This window comes from Protopterus annectens, chromosome 5.part0, assembly GCF_019279795.1.
Source record: "Protopterus annectens isolate FY-2018-M chromosome 5.part0, PAN1.0, whole genome shotgun sequence".
Lineage (NCBI taxonomy): Eukaryota > Metazoa > Chordata > Ceratodontiformes > Protopteridae > Protopterus > Protopterus annectens.
In genome coordinates, this window is record NC_056735.1 from 281,470,439 (window position 1) to 281,488,908 (window position 18,470).

Consider the following 18,470-nt stretch of genomic DNA (forward strand, 5'->3'; position numbering starts at 1 on the left):
TTTTTTGCATGATTTGTTCCAAAATTTTCCATTTTTTATACAAGAAATATCTTAATTAAATTATCACTTATGGCATAGGCAATCATACATTTATATAAATGAAAAAAAGCCATATTGACATAATTTTAGCTATCAAACATTACATAGTTAATTCAGATCTTGCCTTCTTTTGAACCTCATTCCTCCTCCAAAACATTATTCTGCATATATTGTTCCCACAGTTCCCACATTTTTCTATGTAATTTGTTCCAACCATTTTCTAAATATCGCATTTGCAGTTGTTTCATCTCTGTTACTATATTCGCTACTTCTAGTACTGTTGGTTTAGACTTTGATTTCCATCTTCTAGTAATTGCTTTTTGGCAGCCACCAGAATTAGACTCCGCAAAGCCTTACTATATCTAGGCAATTCCAGTTCTGTGTCGTAGCTCAAAAATAATTTCCTTAGTTTTAGCAATTTGTTCACCCAGTATTTCTGATAGAGTAGTCTGCAGAAAATTTGTAAAATCTGCTAACTCAGTACATTTCCAAAAAATATGTTCCCAATTACCTCTTTTTTTCCCATCGCACCTCCTAATATTTGCTGTCTACCTGAGGAAAACATTTTTGGAGTCTACTTTGGATATAAAAATACCTATGTAAACACTTCCAAGCAAAGAGCCTAAATATTCTAGACTTTGTTGCATATTTGGGAATCATGCATATATCCCTCCATTATTTCTTTGTGAATTGCTTATCCATTCTCTATTCCCAATCCTTTCTAACCTCCTCTGATTGATTATTATATTTATCATGCAATATTTTATATGCTTTACTGAGTATTCATTTTTAACACCAGCTTCTGTTCTAGATTGTATTAAAAACTTTAGTAGTGCTTTTCTTTCATTTAGGATCCCCTTATTCCTTTCTCTTTGCCCATGATCTGATATTAATTGTTGATAGGAAAGGCAATCTATAGCCTGCAATCCAAATATATTCTTGGCTTCTTCCCATTCTGTTACCTTTTCCTCGCTAATTATTCGCTTCCAGTATTTTGGTTCCTTTGCCAGTTTTCTCCAGTAAATTCCAATCCCATCTCGCCTATTGTCTATATCTCTAATTGTAGTCATCCCTATTGGCAGAATCTCTTTCTCTTTCTATTCCATTGTTGGGTTCATTCTTATAATAATTTCTGCTACTTTATGAATATACTATTTTTTTAATTTCTCCAAATCATTTGGGGTTCTAATATCATGACAGGAATGGATCCCATTCCTAAATCAAAGTATAAATAAAGTTTGTGAAATAAGTATTGTTTCATTCTTTGATGTCAGCCCAAAGTGCTCTTTGCAGCACCTGCAATGTGCCCAGAAATTACACATTATGCAATTTGTATGGCGTTAACATGTATTGGTAACATATCTAAATAGAATTGTAGATTCTTTTTTATAAAATATTTCTACAAACACTGAGGCAACCAACACCGTAGAGGTAAGAATAATTTATTAAAAACAAATGATACAAGTAAGCACTTTCACGTCCTAGATCTGAAGCTTCCTCAGACTTTAATGAAATAATGGAAACATCTAAGTAATATAATGATAATAAAAACATGATTGGTCTACCTTAATAATCAGACCAATGAACTAATACAATTAATTAACAAACACCCAATCACTAACAATAAATTACTAAAAACTACAGTAGTGGAGACTGAATATCCATTACACTAACAATAAATAGTTAAAAACCACAGTAGTGGAGACAGAATATCTGGTTTCTCCTTAATTTGGATGTCTATTGCTCTATCCTGTTGTAGTGCTTTCTGAGTTAGATTTTCTACACTGAGTTCTTCACTTTGCAGGTACTCCATAACCTCAGTTTCTATTTCTTTAAGTTTTCCATTACTAATCTTCTTTCCTGTTTATCTTCTTATTTTTTGTGTTGTAAAGTTTTCCATGTCCAGATTCCTTTGCCTGTATTTCCCTTCAGATATTTTTGATGCTGCTGTTTTTACATTGATTAGCTTTGCTTTCTCCTTTGCGTAAATATTACACAATATTAAATCTCTTTTTCTTCTCCATGTCCATATTTCTTCTTCATACGCCTCCTGATCCTGTTTCTCCTTACTTTGGGGACTCGTTCCATCATGCTGTGATGTAACCTGTGTTAGACCTTCTACACCAAATCCTTCACTTCTCAGCATTCCATAACTTCAACTTCTACTTTACTAATCTTAGTTTCTACATTCCCTCTTTGTGATATTATTTTTTATTGTGAAATTTTCCATGTCTGGATGCCTTTGCCTGTATTTCTCTTCGAATATCTTTGGGGCTGCCTTTTTTGTAATGATCAGTTTGGCTTTTAACTTTGTATAAATATTGAACCATATCAAATCACTCTTTCTTTCCCATGTCCATATTTCTTTTTTACAGATTTCAAAAATCTCTAGCTTTTGTTCTTTATATTTTTGCACTTCCTCAGATGCTTCTGTTTCCAAACAGATCAAAATTTCTTGGTCTATATAATGTTTTTTAAAAATTTGTTGCATTAACAACACAAATTTTTATTTGAAGCTTCTGACAATTTTTCTTGTGGAAGTATGTTTCTTTGCTCTAATTTCTCTCTTAGCTTTTTTGTATGCCTTGTGTCTGGAAATTCTGGGCTTTTTGCATAATAATAAGAATACATAATTTCTTTCTTATTCTCAATAGTCCACTCTCTCGTCTTTATGGCTCTTCTTTGGCCTATCAGTTTTTGTGATTTTTGTGGACTGTTACTTCCTTCTACAAAAGGGTGGCTATCCTCCTCCTGGGACTGGCCCAATTGTAAGAATGTTTCCATATTTTTGAGGATTCTACACTGTCATTTTTTCCAGTCTTGGCACCAGTGTACCTACCAGGATTGGGCATTTTTTATCCTGGGTCTTGTGCACCCAGCTGTCTTTTTAATGTTTGACATACTCCTGTCCATGATATATGCCATATAAAATACAGTCTATTTATTTATTTATTGACATTTGTTGACCAGGAAAGACCACTGGGTCAAGAACCCATTTTCAGTGGAGGCCCAGGATTATTCCACGGAAACAATACAAAGTTAATATAGAATATATATATATATATATATATATATATATATATATATATATATATATATATATATACATTAACATAAGACAGGGGTGTTGGATTATGTGAATTTGAAGTACATAGATATTATCATACTGTAAACATACAAAATAAACACTTTTCCATTCAGAGAATACAAAGTAAAATACAAAGCTACAAAGCAAAATACTTTTCCATTCAGAAGAATATAGCCATAAATATAAATTCAGATTGTTATTGGTAGAAAAATTAGTAATGCAGTAGAGGAAAGAGTTAATGTAACAGAGGTATAAAACGTAGGATCTGAGCAGTTAGATGTGTAGGATTAAGGAGGCTTACACTGTATTTCACAGGTCCAGATGGTATTATTTAGATAGTGGGTTTTGAGTGCAGCTTTAAAGGCTTTTAAGGAGTCTAGTGGTGTAATGTAAGATGGGAGGGCATTCCATAGTTCGGCAGTGTTATAGGAATGTAGGCATTGTCCAGCTCTTTTGTTGGGTTTGATTAGATTTAAAAGTTGCTTATTAGAAGACCAGAGGGTTCTAGTTGGGGTGTATGTGTGTAAGACATATTTGCAGGGCAGTTATTAGGTTTAAGTATTAGCTTGTGGGCAAGGGTTAATGGAGTGTAATAGAAATAGTGGTAAAATTCAAGCCAAGACAAGTTTGTAACGGCTTTGCAGTGGTGTAAGTGTTGTGAGCAGTTTGGCACGTTAGAGGCAAATTTCCTATCTTATAGCAACAGGATTCCAGTTTATTACTGACAGATGTGTGGAAATTTGTGAAAATGGGATTTCCATACAGGAGAGAGGGAATAAGTAGTGCTTGCTAGTTTTATTTTTGTTTCCTTATCTAAGCAGAGTTTATGTCAGTAGAGTTTGCCAAGTTTGAAGTGTTTTTTTTTTTTATTGTATTGAGAATGTGTTGTTCGAAAGATAGTTTGTTATCATTCAATTTCTATATTATGTGAAAAAAATCTTGAATTCTGTGGCTGGAGGTTTTGAAGAAAATACTAGTAATTTAGTTTTTATGAGGTTCAACATTAATTGAGCATCATTTAGCCAGGTTTCTATGGATGTAAATGCATCTTGTGTGATTTTATGGAGGTTAAAGAAATTGGAGGAGGAGATGATAGTTGAATCGTCAGCATGATGGATGAGTGTGCTTTGTTGGGAGGCTTTATTAAGATCATTAATGAATATGTTAAAAAGTAAGGTTCCTAAAATGGATCCTTGTGGGACTCCTGTATTATTGACCAGATACTCTGTTGGTTTTGTCATCTCTAACAGATTGTTGTCTATTATTTATGTATGTGGAGAACCAAGTTAACACACTTTGGGAGCATTCTAGTTTTTCTAATTGTTGTAATAACTTAGGGTGTGATACTGTGTTGAAAGCCATTGATAGGTCTAATAGAAGTACTGAAGTTGGCAGGCCAACATCAAGAGCTCTGTTCACAGTATCAGTGAAGAAGAATAAAGCTGTGGTTGTGCTATGTCCTGGACAGAATCCATGTTGAGTGGGAACTAGGAGGTTATTGTTAGTGAGGTGATTTAGTAGTTGGGTTTGTATGCACTTTTCTAAGATTTTTGGTAGTGGGGAGAGTATGGAGATGGATCGGTAATTTGAGAGATTGTGTGTATTACCACCTTTGTGTAAAGGAATTATAATAGGCATTTTCCACAGTTTGGGGAACAAAAGATTCAGAGATTGAGTGATTAATAAGAATACATACAGGGTAAGCCATTGAGCTATTGCTTTGGCTGCAAGTTGTAAGTATTCAGGTGATAAATTATCAGCGGAGAGTGAGCAGGGCTTTAGTTTGATTAGCAAATTAAGAATTAAGGATGCAGGCACTGGTTGAAGTAAGAAGGATCGAGTGGATGGAATATTGTTGGTGGTAACCCTAGTGTGAAAATTAGATATGGGGTCCATTTGTGTGATATTTTGGGAGTTAGGACTGCTTTTCATAGATGAATCCTTGACTAATTTTTGTGTAGTAGCAATGAAATGGGTGCTCAATCTGTTGAGGGTCTTTGTTGGGAGAGGTTGATGGATTTTGAATGTTTCCTGGATTAAGCAGAGAAGATACAGATTTCCAGAATTTTTTTGGATTATTTTTTGAGGCGGATAGTTGTGTGGAAAGAAAGTTTTTTTATCAGTTATGACTAATTTTTTTTCTGTATTACGAATTTGTCTATAATTGTGATCATTTGCTTGAGTTCTACATTTTTGCCATCCTTTCCAGGCTCTGTCTCTAGAAAGGATGGTACGTTTAGTTTGTTTTGTTAGTCAGGGGCATGGTTAAGCTTTGTTCATTTGGTGTGAAGAGGAGCTAAGCTATTTAATGTACTTAGAAAATTTTATTGAAATAATCTACAATGTCATCCAAGGGTAGGGTTTTTACTGGAGACCAGTTTTGAGCTTGTAGGATATTGATGAATATGTTTTAATCAAAATGAGAAAGGTTCCTGGAAGTTCTGTATGTGTGAGGTTTTGGGATTTGTATATGGGTTCTCTGGGTGAAGACAGGTAGGTGGTCGCTAAAGGTGTTTGGGAGGGTGCTGGTGTTGGAATAATAGTGGGGGTGAGACACTAGAATCCAGTCTAATGTAGCTTCTGCTTGGGTATACATATCATTGTTGTCTTGGTTATATTTTGTGAAAAACAGCATCCACCTCATGAAGGTACTCACCAAGACTTGAGGATGAATTCAATTTCAGCAATATTACTCTTCTTTGCTTGCTGACTTATCATCTCTCCATTCGGACCCCATACTATTCTGTATGGTTATTCTTATCCTTAAGGATCTACATCCAAAATCCCAGTCTCTCCTTGTTTCTTGAGTATCCCCCTGTTTTATCATTATGTCTTTCCACTTTTAATTATAGCTTTTTGTCTATGCAGTAGGGTCTAATTTACCCTGTCGAAGGCTGACAATATCGAAGCTGATATTGTTGGCACCAAAATGTCGAAAGCGAAAGTCATCGCGCGTGTAAATGGAAATCTCCGTAAGGGGAGATTTCCATTTACTGCAGTGTAGTGCGATCTTGAAGTTGGCATATTTAAGTAGTGGGGTGTGGGGGGTGCAGGGGGCTTGCCCCCCTGCATAGAGCAATTTGTGTTGTGTTTGGGTGTTTTTTTTTTTTTGTGTGCGTGTTCGATGTTCGGGGGTTTCGACATTTTCATGTCGATTATTACGCTGTCAACAGTTTGAGTTTTCGACAGCATAATCTAAACATGAGCAATATATAGGAGCCTTAACTGTGTAGCTCTGAAATACCCCTTCAAATTAGGTCATCCCAAACCATCTTGTTCTATTAAAAGGATCAGCTGATCCAACTTGACTCTTCCTGTCTTTCCCTCCCAGATAAAATCCTTCAACTCTTTATTAATTGCTGTCCACAACTTCTCTTCTGGTTGATAAAAATATGGCTGACCCGGTATAAAGCTAAAGGGACTAAAACATTTTTGCTGCTTGTATCTTGTTATCCGTATCCATAAAACAGAGCTTCTGTTTTCTTATTTTTTGTAATATCTCTTGTTTAGTCTCTTCCCACATATCCTTAGCTTCCATAACAGAATCTTTTTTAAGCCATACTCCTAAGTACTTCATTTTGTCATGTCCTCATAAATATGGTTATGTCTGAACCAATTTGTGTGTAGGTACATAGTTTACAGCTATTGTCTTTGTTTTATCTTCAGTAGTTTTGTATCCCAAAAAGACATGAAACTGTCTCAGAATGTTCCACAACACTGAAATGTCCTTTTTTTGGTTTCATCAGGTATAAAATAATATCATCTGCAAATAAAGTCAGCTTTTCTTGACTACCATACCAATTATCTCCTTGAATTTCTGAGTCCCTTGTTTTCTTTGCTAGTGGTTCTAAATGTAACACAAATAACAAAGGGGAAAGGGGACACTCCTGCTTGGTTCCTCTGCTCAAACAGAAATGATCAGAGAGGAACCTACCCACTTTAATTTTTGCCTCTGATCCCTTGAATGTCCTCCTAATCAACCTTATAATTTTATCAGGGGAATGCAAATGCTGCCAGTGCCCTACATATAAAATCACAGCTTACTCTGTTAAATGCTTTTTATGCATCAAGACTGACCAACAACAACTGTATGTTCTTACATTCTGCTTCCCTCTGGATTGTCATTGCTCTTTTAATGTTGTCAAATGTTTACTTCCCTCCACAAAACCACAGTGAGCCATATCTATCAATTTTGGCATCACCTTTGCCATCCTTTTAGCCATTATAGACATAAACACTTTATAATCATGGTTTAGGATTGAAATGGGCCTGTAAGAAGCTGGATCTGATGGGTCTTTACCCTGTTTAGTTATTACAGCCACCATTGCTTTCTTCCAGGATGTTGGTGCTTCTCCTCCTCTTAAAATACTGTTAAACAAAACCTTCTAGATCTTTATCAGTTTCTCCTAGTTTCCAAACTTGCACAGGAATATCATCTGTTCCTGGAGACTTTCCTGTAGATTAGTTATACATCACCATTTTTATCTTATCTCCTCCCATCCTAGCTGTTAGTAATTTAGCCTCATCTACCTCTAGCGTTAACATATTTAATTCTTCCATAAGCATTTACATTTGTGCCTTTTTTTAATTTCTATATTTCTCTGCATTATACTGATTTTCATACAATTTCCAAAATATTTCTAGTACCTCTACAGGATCTCTGGTTATCTTCCTTGTTTTAGGCTCCCTAGGTTTGACAACAACCTTTTCTACTTTATGTTGCCAAGTTGTGCTAAAAGTTTTTTGCGCTCTGGAGTTATTGTCAAAAAGAAAAAAAAAACAGTTGCTTAAGAACATTCTTTCTAAACTCATGCATATTATCAAGGTAATCCCTTACTTTCAGTTTAGGATTCTACAATTGCTTCTCTTCTTGTTCTTGATATTCCCCATATTCTGCAATACTTTAACCTTAGGCAGTCCCTCTAAATAATTCATGTTACTTCTTAACCATATCTTGCTTTCTTTTATTTCCACCCTATTTTAAACTTCAATTTAATTATATCCCACTCCCTTGCTATATTTTCAGAAGAAATTTCTACCTTACTAACTTCTGAATAATTTCCACTACCCATTCTTTAAATTCCTATCTTTTTAACAGATAGGTGGGAAAGCACCAGTGTCTCATTTATATTTCATTACCCTGCATTTTTGTTTTAGTTATTATTGGCACATGATCTGAAATAGTTATTGGATGCATATCAAAATTTTCAATTAAATGCACATGTTCCTGTGAAATATAATTTCTGTCTACCCTAGCCCAGTTTTTGAACCTTGGAATAATATGTAAATTATTTCTGAACTCCTGCTACTGAATTCACATCTTTTATGCCAACTATTTTCATAAATTTCTTCAAAAATCTACCCTCTTTTGTTATATTTTCCCTTTTGCCCCCCAATATATTATCGATTCTGCTAATCAAATTCCAGTCCCCACCTATAAGTAATATTCCCTGCTGAAAGCTTTACAGCTGTTTTTAAATGCATGCTAGTGTAATCTTCCTCCCTTGCCAGAAGCTCCTTAGTGCTACAAATCTACCATTATCTTTTTTCTTCTTCTTCTGTCATGATTGGAGCTCCTCTAGCAGTTAATGTAAGTGCTCCACTTTTCCTTTGTCCCAGATATTCTGCTGAATAACGACCCTGAAATCCTTTCTTTATCAAAATTCACATTTCATTTTTTCAAAATATGTCTTCTGCAGGATAGGTATTTGCACTCTGCATTTTTAATATAGTTCACTATTTTTTTTTGTATATATCTATGAGACCATTCACATTTAAAGATAATATAGAAAGTGCTGCCATTATAACAAGTTATTATTCCCACCAGTTACAGCTTTTTTAAAATGTCCATTTTCAGCTTTTGTGTTATAGGCATACACTAATGTTTAGCAGGTTGGTATTTTATACGCTTCTTTCTTGTCATAGCTATTTGAACTTATGTCACATCTTACAAAAATTTTTGATTTAGTGAAAATCTTCAAACAAAATAAACCAGACACACCCCCAGGACCAATTAACGTAATACTAATATACAAAACTATATACATCTTCAAATAATGTTTAACCCTCTTAATAGAAACAGCTGTCCCAGACTGACACAGCCACACTCACAGACTTGGAACTACCCTCTAATGAAAGTTATCCATACTAAGACACCTGTGCTTCTACTTCCACTAAGTGCTGTCTGTTTTATCTTTATTGCTCTCTCAGAGTAGAAAAACAAAACATTATTTCCTAGCCATTGAAAGAAAACTACTGAAAGGAAGAAGTATTCTGTTTTTATTGCCTCTTGTTAGATTGTCTCCATGGAGGTGAGAACCAGATGCACAGCTGCCTTTACTTTAATCTTCTTCTGCCTGATGTACAGTCAGTAATCACTTTCAAAAAACACTCTTCTGTATTCCACTTTTAGTACTTTGTCCTTCTGCCACAGTTTTGCTTATTAATTCTGTTTTAGTTATTATTGGCACTTGATCGGAAAATTTCCCATGAAAACTTGTTATTAGCTCAAATCAAGGGCCTTAATCCAGTCAATCCCCTATGTAAGAGTAAGAAAAAGCATAACAATTTTTGTTGTATTATGCTCTTTTGTCCAAAATTTTCTTCACTTTTTACATTGCAGTGCCTGCATTCTGTAAAACAGAATAAGGAGAAAGAAAGAAGGGAAAAAAAACAGGGGCACCTTTTTACTTTGGTATTCTTATTACACTTGGAAATAACTGAGAAAACTTTACTTTATAGCATGCAGGTAATGTCATGCATTATAAAAATATGAACTTTTAAAAACATTTTTTTTTTTACTTACAGTTAACTGTTTCCTTCCTCTTACCCTCTCCTAAATATTCTTTCAAACATTAACGACATAAGAAGTAGGATGTATCCCAAGGAACTTTTTAATTTTCCTTGTGATAAATCCAAGTATGTGTTGTCCTTCCAAGTTTCAGGTTATCTTAAAATTCTGAGATTGTTTGCCTTGTGATCTATTTCATTATCATCATTTTTGCTTTGTAGATTTTTGTGTTACCATTTGGATGTAGTGATCACAGTAGAATTTTGTGCAACTAGGTTGCAGATTGTCATACTGCTGTAAAATTGAGTTTCAGAAGTGCTTGCTTCATGGCTTGTCATGGTGACTTCAGTGTGTTGCACATTGACTGCTGTTGTTTATAATAGATTACATAGAGCCTTCTTTTGCAGCATGGGTAACTTTTATGTCACCAGAGAGATTTCCTTTGTTGGTGGCAATCTTGAATTCATTGTCATAAAACTTTGTTCAAAAAAACTTGAGGATTTTAATCTGTGTGACTACTAGTATAAGGTGTTTAACAATAAATGACAGAAGTTGTTTCCTTTGCTGTTAGGAGACTGAAAACTGAGTACACTTACTTTGCTACAGTGTGCAGGAAAGGATAGCTTTGATAATGAAAGACTTCTAACAGTAAATGACAAAAGTTGTTTTCTTTACTGTCAGGAAACTGAAAACTAGGTACAGTTGCTTAGTTATACTCTGCAGGATAAGAGAGCTTTGTGGATTTATTCCTACCTTATGCTCATGTTCAAGTGCTTCCTGATAAAGAAATGTATGTACTGCATGGAGTGCCATGATTACTCTTAAAAAAACAACTAAATTATGTACTGGTTCAGTGCTGCTATACCGTGAGACCTGACCTTAACAATGCTTAGTGGTGGAATTAAGCACCCCCTACTCATAGTTAAGGTCAAGTCTGCATTGAAAGTAGGCAACACAGGGGTGTAGCCAGAAATTTACATTTTGTACTCGAACCACTTTAAAAATGTAGATATCCCTCAAAATACTACCCCCAGACATATATAATGGATACATGTTTTGTAAAGAATTATATGTCATTCGTATATCAAACTTATTTGAACAGATGCTTGTGTTGCAAAATGTATTTGTAAAGCTCCTTATGTTAAAAATGTACCAACAGTGTGTCCTGCTAGACAGAAAATAAATATAGATGCATGTTAGACTGTACTATTGTAACTGATTAAATGTATATGTTGTAGCAAAGGATACTGGAAGAGTAGAAGTTAAGCCCAGCCCTAGCTAGCTTTTAGAAAACTATCCTGAAGCTAAATTAATTAATTTAGACCATAACGATTGTATCTTATAGTTTTGATTGCAGCCAGAGACAAAATGTTTGTGAAAACAAAGACCAGGATTCATGCTGTATTGTCCTTAGCAGTGAACTAATTGCTACCCTAGAAGGGTGGAAGTGCTGAAATTTGTTTTGACTTCCAGATGCTATAACACATCTTAGCAAAGCTTTATCTGTGTGTATGGTAACACATATGTGCGAGATTCTGGTTCATTTTCTAGTAAATTGGAGGTAGTATGGGAACCAGAAGTCAGATGATCAGATGTATGTGATGTCATTCTGTAAGCCAGCACTGAAATCATGTTTTAATACTAGTTGAGACAGAAGTGTCAGAGCAGTCTGATTTTGAAGTCTGACAAAGAAGGATATCTCATCTACTTTATCTTGCCTTGCTTTAGTAAGTAACCAGGGAATAGTAATTGTTTAGATCAGACAGGAAATATTGTGAGATTAGTTAAGTACAATTTTTCTATATCTGTATGACTCTATTCATCTGTGTTATTTTAATATTTCTTGTGACAGGAACACTGGTGTTTATTGTAAATTGATGTGTAGTATTTTCATATTCTTTTATCATTTATTATTAAATATATTTAAACTTTTCTTTGCAACTGGTCTTTTAGAGAATATTTCAACCTTTGAGAGTACTTATATTTATTTGGTGACACTGTGGCCACTTCTGGAAGCCTTGCTGCATTGGTTAAACACTACCATTTGTATTAATATTAATTTTACTCAGTATAATTGGGTACCCTTGTAAAAGCCTTAATGTAGCTGGCTTTGGAGTGTCCTGGTGGCATTATCTACCTTATAGTCTGAGCAGAGGGGCATAGCTAGAAACTCTGTGCCAGCCTTTCCAAGGTGTGTGTGTGAAAATCAAATCTGAAAGAGTGTATGTGCCAGCTACTTGGAGCAGGGACACAGAGCAGTGGTTTCACAGAGAGGGTGGTGGAGGACTTGGCCTGAGACACTCAGATGAGGACTCAACTCTGTAGCTGTGTCAGTGGGGAGTCATATTGGGGGCCTGGAGAGAGAGAGAGAGGGAAAGCCAGACCGCGGACTAAGTGTGTTCCCTGTGAGTTCCTAGGGGAGTTGTGCTTGGTACAGAGAGCTGCATATGGAAGTAATGTGTGTGTCTATATTTGTTCCACGTCAACATCCCTCACCAGTGTCAGTGGTGAAGATTCAGGTTGCTTGATTACTGGCCCAGAGGGGGCATGTCAGAATACCTACTCATAAAATAAGTTACTAAGTGTATCTTTGTGCTGCTGTGCAAAAGCTGTAATCTTAAAACAAGGCCACTCCCAGCATTCAGAATGATACATGAAAAAAGCACAGCTGTAAAAGCCATAATTATGCAAATTGTCTGGAAGTATTTCCTAACATGATGGCTTCTGATACTATCCTCTGCCAGCAACAGTGACAGAAGCTAAGAATGAGCTGAAGTAAATTATTTTTTTACAATGCTTTTACAAATTATTTTATATTTTCTTGTTTACTTGCATTATAAAATTGCACACTTTTGCTTTCACAAAATATAATCTAATTGCGCAAAAGCATTTTTCATGGTGAGCAGTTCCTATAGTACCTGACATATTTGTAGGACATACTGTCCAAGTTGCCACATCAGTACTTACTTTGCAGTTGAACTGCAGTCAGTATTGCCCATCCTATCTGGTATTACCGCTTACTGTTAAAAGCATCAGTATCCGTTTGGAAGATCTATATGGATAGCTTAACCAGAGTTAAGGTTTAGGTTGCTAAAATGCAAAACAAGCAGTTTGTGATACAGTGGTATGCATCCACTTGATATTATTGATGTAATGTTTTGTTGTTTCAGGCCTGTTTCAAAGACTCATCCACTTTCTCCAAATAAACAGTTTCCAGCTTCTCCCATGAGACAGCGACTTCCTTCAAATGCAGCCCAAGAGGCTTCAAAAAAGAAGACAGAAAAAGAGAAAGAGAAAAAAGAAGTTGCAAACCAAAAAACTTTAGCAGAAGATGCTAAGAATCTAGCAGCACAAGGCAGTAACATGTCACCTACAGAGAAAACAGATACAAAAGATGGTCAGGCAAAGGAGACCACCAAACTGGCTGCAGGTAGATACTGTATCTCCATAATATTTCTCAAGATGTTTACATTAATTCATAATAGTACCTGCATGAATACCTTCTTCTGATGACAGAATATTGTGACCTTTTCTTTGAAGACTGTAAAAGATTCGTACAATAAATTTTAGATTATAATGCAGCTAAAGAAAATGATTAAAAAATTCTGCTAATGCTGCACAGCACCATATATTTAAGTTTGTGTGCTGGTACCAGCTTACATAGTTCTGAAGTAAATCTCCACTCCTTCATGATTTGGAGACCCACATCTGTTTATTAGCTAAGGTTACCTAAATTGTAAGTGTATTTGTGAAGTTCCATCTTCTAGCAAAATCAGATTAAACCATAGATATAATTACACAGCCACTAACTTTCTGGTGCCAAAGCATGATCTTTCTTTTGCGAAGTGCTAATAGAGAGAATTGCTAAATTTTGAATCAACAAAGCACACATCATGACAAGAGCTAGCCTGCTTTATCCATAGTCTGTAGTCTGGATCCTTACAGAGCAACGAACAATAAAGCCAATCCCTTCTGATATTTACTCCAAAGACAGTAAAATGTTAACCATTCCTGTGGGAATATCAGAGATGACCAGAAGTGATTCAAAAACCTGTCTGAGCAAAGTGCATGCATCATACAGTGTGAGCTCTTTGCTGTTAGCACAGTTACTATCTATGTGGAGCAGTTTATAGAATTTGAGATGCAATGCTGAGCCCCATTTAGGCTGTCCTGTAACTCAGGATTGTATACCAAGATTTCTGAGTCATACAATTTTCTTCATGAAGTACACGGGAAACACATTAGTATTGTTGTTCTAGCTGCCATGCAAATTTCAGAATATGTTTTTCAGGAGTCTTTATATTTTGAGTTAATTTACTTTATTTGCCAGTGTGCTCCACTGCATGCCTCCAGTGTAGTGCACTACTGGTAGCTATTTGTGATGGATTCATGCTGAGCCTTCTTTCTAATTGCAAAATTGCAAGTAAGCAAGGGTTAGGCAACTTGATGGAGTCTAATGCCAACCTGTTCGATGAGATTTGTTATCCTGACCTCATCCCTTTTTTTTTCTTTAACTTATGGAGCAGCTCTTCCTGTAATGTCAACATTATCTTATCTGTGAGCTTTTCCCTACCTTTTAGCTAAATACCACTAGTGTCACATACAAGCTAAGTATGATTTAGGTATTACTTCCTCTCTTTCCTGTCTAAATGTGCTCTTCTGGTATTTCTGCACATTTTTATGGAATGTGATGCTGTTATTTTATACAGCATCTGTTGCACCTTGTAGGTGTTTAGGCTGACTGTAAAGACTATGACTCACCTAAGTAGTCTCCCGTTTGCTTTGCAGTAGATGGTGTGAACTAGTTTTTATAATTACCAGGAAAAAACTAGTTTAGCTGAGTAAGGTGGTAGAAGAGTGTAAAGAAGCCAAATTGCCAAGTGGTCTGAGGAAAGTTAAATGATCCCAAAGGATTACAGATATATATGAGCCTCAAGAGTTGTTTTTTGTTGTTGTTTTTTTTCTTTATTGTACTCTCAAAATATACACCATGTTGTGACTTCAAGATTTAGGATTTTATGATAAGTGCAATTGTACATGTACAGTGGAGATCTGGTTAGCACAAAGCAGAAATGTTGATCATGGTGGCCAGAGCTGAAGATAGGATTATGGTTCAGATCCGTGGCTACAGTTGTATGTCATCATAGTCAAGAAAATAATAGAGATGGTAATGAAGGAAAAACATTTGGAGGGAGTGAATGAGATCATAATGTGATACATTCACTTTGTAACCTAAATGATCGTCGACTGCTTTTTGCATGGCATCTCTTTACATTATTGTTTGTTCATTCTCCTATAAGGACATATAAAGGATATTGTTAGAACATATTTTCAAAGTAAAGTCATGATTCAGCAATATGAAATGATCCTTACAAAGTATATAAACAAGAAGGCACTTTGTTATAATGAATACTTTGCCTGTTGTCCAGAAACAACTCACCCTATATTTATGACTAAATGTGAGTGACAATACAGATTAAGTGAAGGTAATATTAACAGGAAACTAGTATCTGTTAAAATGGTAGTAAAAATAGGTGAAATTAAACAGAGTTAAATATTTACTAACAAGAGAAATATGAAAGGCTTGATAATATTTAGAAGAATATTTGACATTAAAGTTATGACTAAATACTAATGATATTATTTGTGGCAAAAGGGTCTGTTGTCATTGTTGATAGGCTTTTGTGAGTAAGTGAAAGGAAAGTCTTTTTAACACCTTTATTGAATTATCACTGAAGACATAGGCATGCATATGTTTATATAAAAACATCAAGCTATGTTAACATGTTTACAGTTAGAAATATTATACATCACCTTCATTATTTTATGCAATTACCATCAACCCAACATTACATAACCTTCTCAGTTCCTGCCTTCCTTTAAACTTTACTCCTTGTACAAAGCATTATTCTAAATGCGTTGTTCCCATACTTCCTATTTTTCCTATGTACTTTGTTCCTACCCTTTGCTAAAAATCCCATCTCAGCTTTTTATATCTCTCTTAACAATATTCACTGCTTCAAATGCAGTTGGTTTAGACTTTGACTTCCATTTTCTAGTAATTGCTCTTTTGTCAGCCACAGGAATTAGACTTAACAAGGTCTTACTATGTCTAGGCAATTCAGATCCTGTATCCTTAGTAAAAAAAAAATAATAATTTCCTTTGTTACAACCATTTGCCATTCACCCCCTATTTCTGACAGAGTACTCTGAGGGAATGTTTAAAATCTGCCAACTCATTACACTCCCAAACCATATGTTCCCAGTTACCTATTTCTTCCATACCACACTTCCAACATTTACCATCTATCAGAGGAAAAATTATTTGGAGTCTGCTTGGGGTATAAAAAATACCCAGGCAAACACATCCAAGCAAAAATCCTAAATCTTCTGTACTTTGTTGCTTGTTTGGGAGCCATATATATATGTCTTCTCATTGTTTCATTGTGAATTGCTTATCCAATCTCTCTTCACAGGCTTTAACCTCGTCTGATTGATTCCTATTGTTATCATGCAATATTTTATATGCCCTACTAGTTATCCCCTTTTTTAACGGGTCCATACTATATAATCAAACTTTCAAAACTTCGAATCCCATATGTTCGACAACATATGATCGAAGTTCGAAAATTCGAATATATAATAAAAAACAAAAAACAACTTAACTTAATGGTGTAGAAAGGGGGCATGCCCCCCTGCACCCCTCACGTGGGGGGGCTGACCCCCCCACACACACACACCCTACTTAAATATACCAATTCCGAGATCGCACTTCAGTGCAGAAAAGGGAAATTCTCCCATTCTGCACTGAACGGCGCCGTTATGCTTAACCTTCGAACACTTGGAATGTCGATCATATGGTATAGACCATACGACATTCGACATTTCAAGCGTTTGAGGTTCTAATAGAATCCCTTTTTAACAGCAGCTTCTTTTCTAGATTCAACTAAAAGTTCTACCAGAGCAGGTTTTTCACTTAGGCTTCCCCTGTCTCTTTCCCTATACTCTGATATTAATCCATGACAGAGAGGACACTCTCAAGCCTCCAGTTCAAATGTCTTCTTGGCCTCTTCTTATTCTATTACTAATCCATGTTTTGTTATTTCCTCCCAATACCTTATTTCCTTTGCCAGTTTTCTCCAGTAAATTCCAGACCACTCTTGCCTATTCTGTGTACCTCTAATTGCAGTCATCCCTATTGTCAGAATCTCCTTTCTCCATATAATATTATGTATGGCTGTTGTTATTCTCTTTAAGGATCTGCATCCAAAATCCCCACTCTCCCCTTATTTCTTGAATCCCCCCTGCTTCATTGTCATCCCTTTCTACAAACCCGTGTGTGTGTGTGTGTGTGTGTGTGTGTGTGTGTGTGTGTGTGTGTGTGTGTGTGTGTGTGTGTGTGTGTGTTACATTCATGTGATCTTAAATCAAAATCTGAAGTCAAAATATCCAAAAGTTGTTGATGGCACAAAGTATCTAAACCTCAGAATATCAAAAACTTGGTATCCTGGATATGGTGTATATATACACCAACTGCATAGAATAGGTCTTTATTTTCAATTTTTATGGGTTTAGATATTTTGAGTGTCAGATGTTATGACATACACCTGTAAACAGATAGATAGATAGATAGATAGATAGATAGATAGATAGATAGATAGATAGATAGATAGATGGATAGATAGACAGTAACTCAGATGTTACATAAATTCAGGAACAGGGAGAAAAGGTGAAAACAATTAAAACTCTTTTTTTTTCTCTTTTCAGTCTTATGTGACCCAAAACTACAACACAGCATCAGGGGAAAAAACAAGATCTGATAGTAAAACATTAACTATAAGGGTTGACAATATAGGTTCACAGGCAAGTACTATGTTGTCAGTGTATAGACCATTGTCAGTCTAGGAAATCAACCATTTTCTAAAGATCCCTCCCATCTCAAGAAGACTACAACAAGATAGACCGGAGAAGAATTTGAGAATGCCCATCAGATTTTCATGGCTGATTTTGATTGTGGCTAAAGTGTTGCTTTACTTTTCACGTAGTGCAAACTTGTTCCAAATGTAAGAGGTGCATTGGGATATGAAAACATCATGCCAACATGTCTTATTTGATCTGTTGATGAACGTTTAAGCCCTTTAACTGGGTATTTGATGAGACATTTATTCTGCTGAATTTAGGAGATGAGCACTGTTAAGTACTTGAACAGGAAATCAAGATTGAGTTATCTGCTTAAAAGTGTTATGGCTTAGAATCTTATGGTTCCTGTGATCACTTGCCTACTATTGTTCCTATGTTGCTAAAGAGGGCTGGATCTTTCATAGCTCAAAAAGATAGACAAAAATCACCATACAGCAATCTATACAAGACTCTTTATAGGGAGAGGGCTTCTAGTCTGTCCAGATAACCGAGTGTGTGGAGGCCATTGATCTTTTTCATTAAGAATTATTCCTTGGTCCAAAACTATGGGAATCTCTCCCTTCTGTTCTAAAAGATTATTCCTTTTACCCACTTTTTGGTTAATAAATAAAAGCACATTTCAAGAGTTTAGGA

The 18,470-nt window shown here is 35.5% G+C and overlaps 1 protein-coding gene across 10 annotated transcripts in view; it reads left to right on the forward strand.

Annotated features, from left to right (window-relative positions):
- Window positions 1-18,470, forward strand: part of MAP7D2 (MAP7 domain containing 2) — a 1,271,501-nt gene that overhangs the window by 1,038,205 nt on the left and 214,826 nt on the right. For all 10 annotated transcript variants that reach the window (XM_044072255.1, XM_044072256.1, XM_044072253.1 and 7 more), the window contains one exon: window positions 13,088-13,347. In XM_044072255.1, coding sequence (XP_043928190.1) covers window positions 13,088-13,347 — 260 coding nt within the window. The remainder of the gene's footprint in view (window positions 1-13,087; window positions 13,348-18,470) is intronic.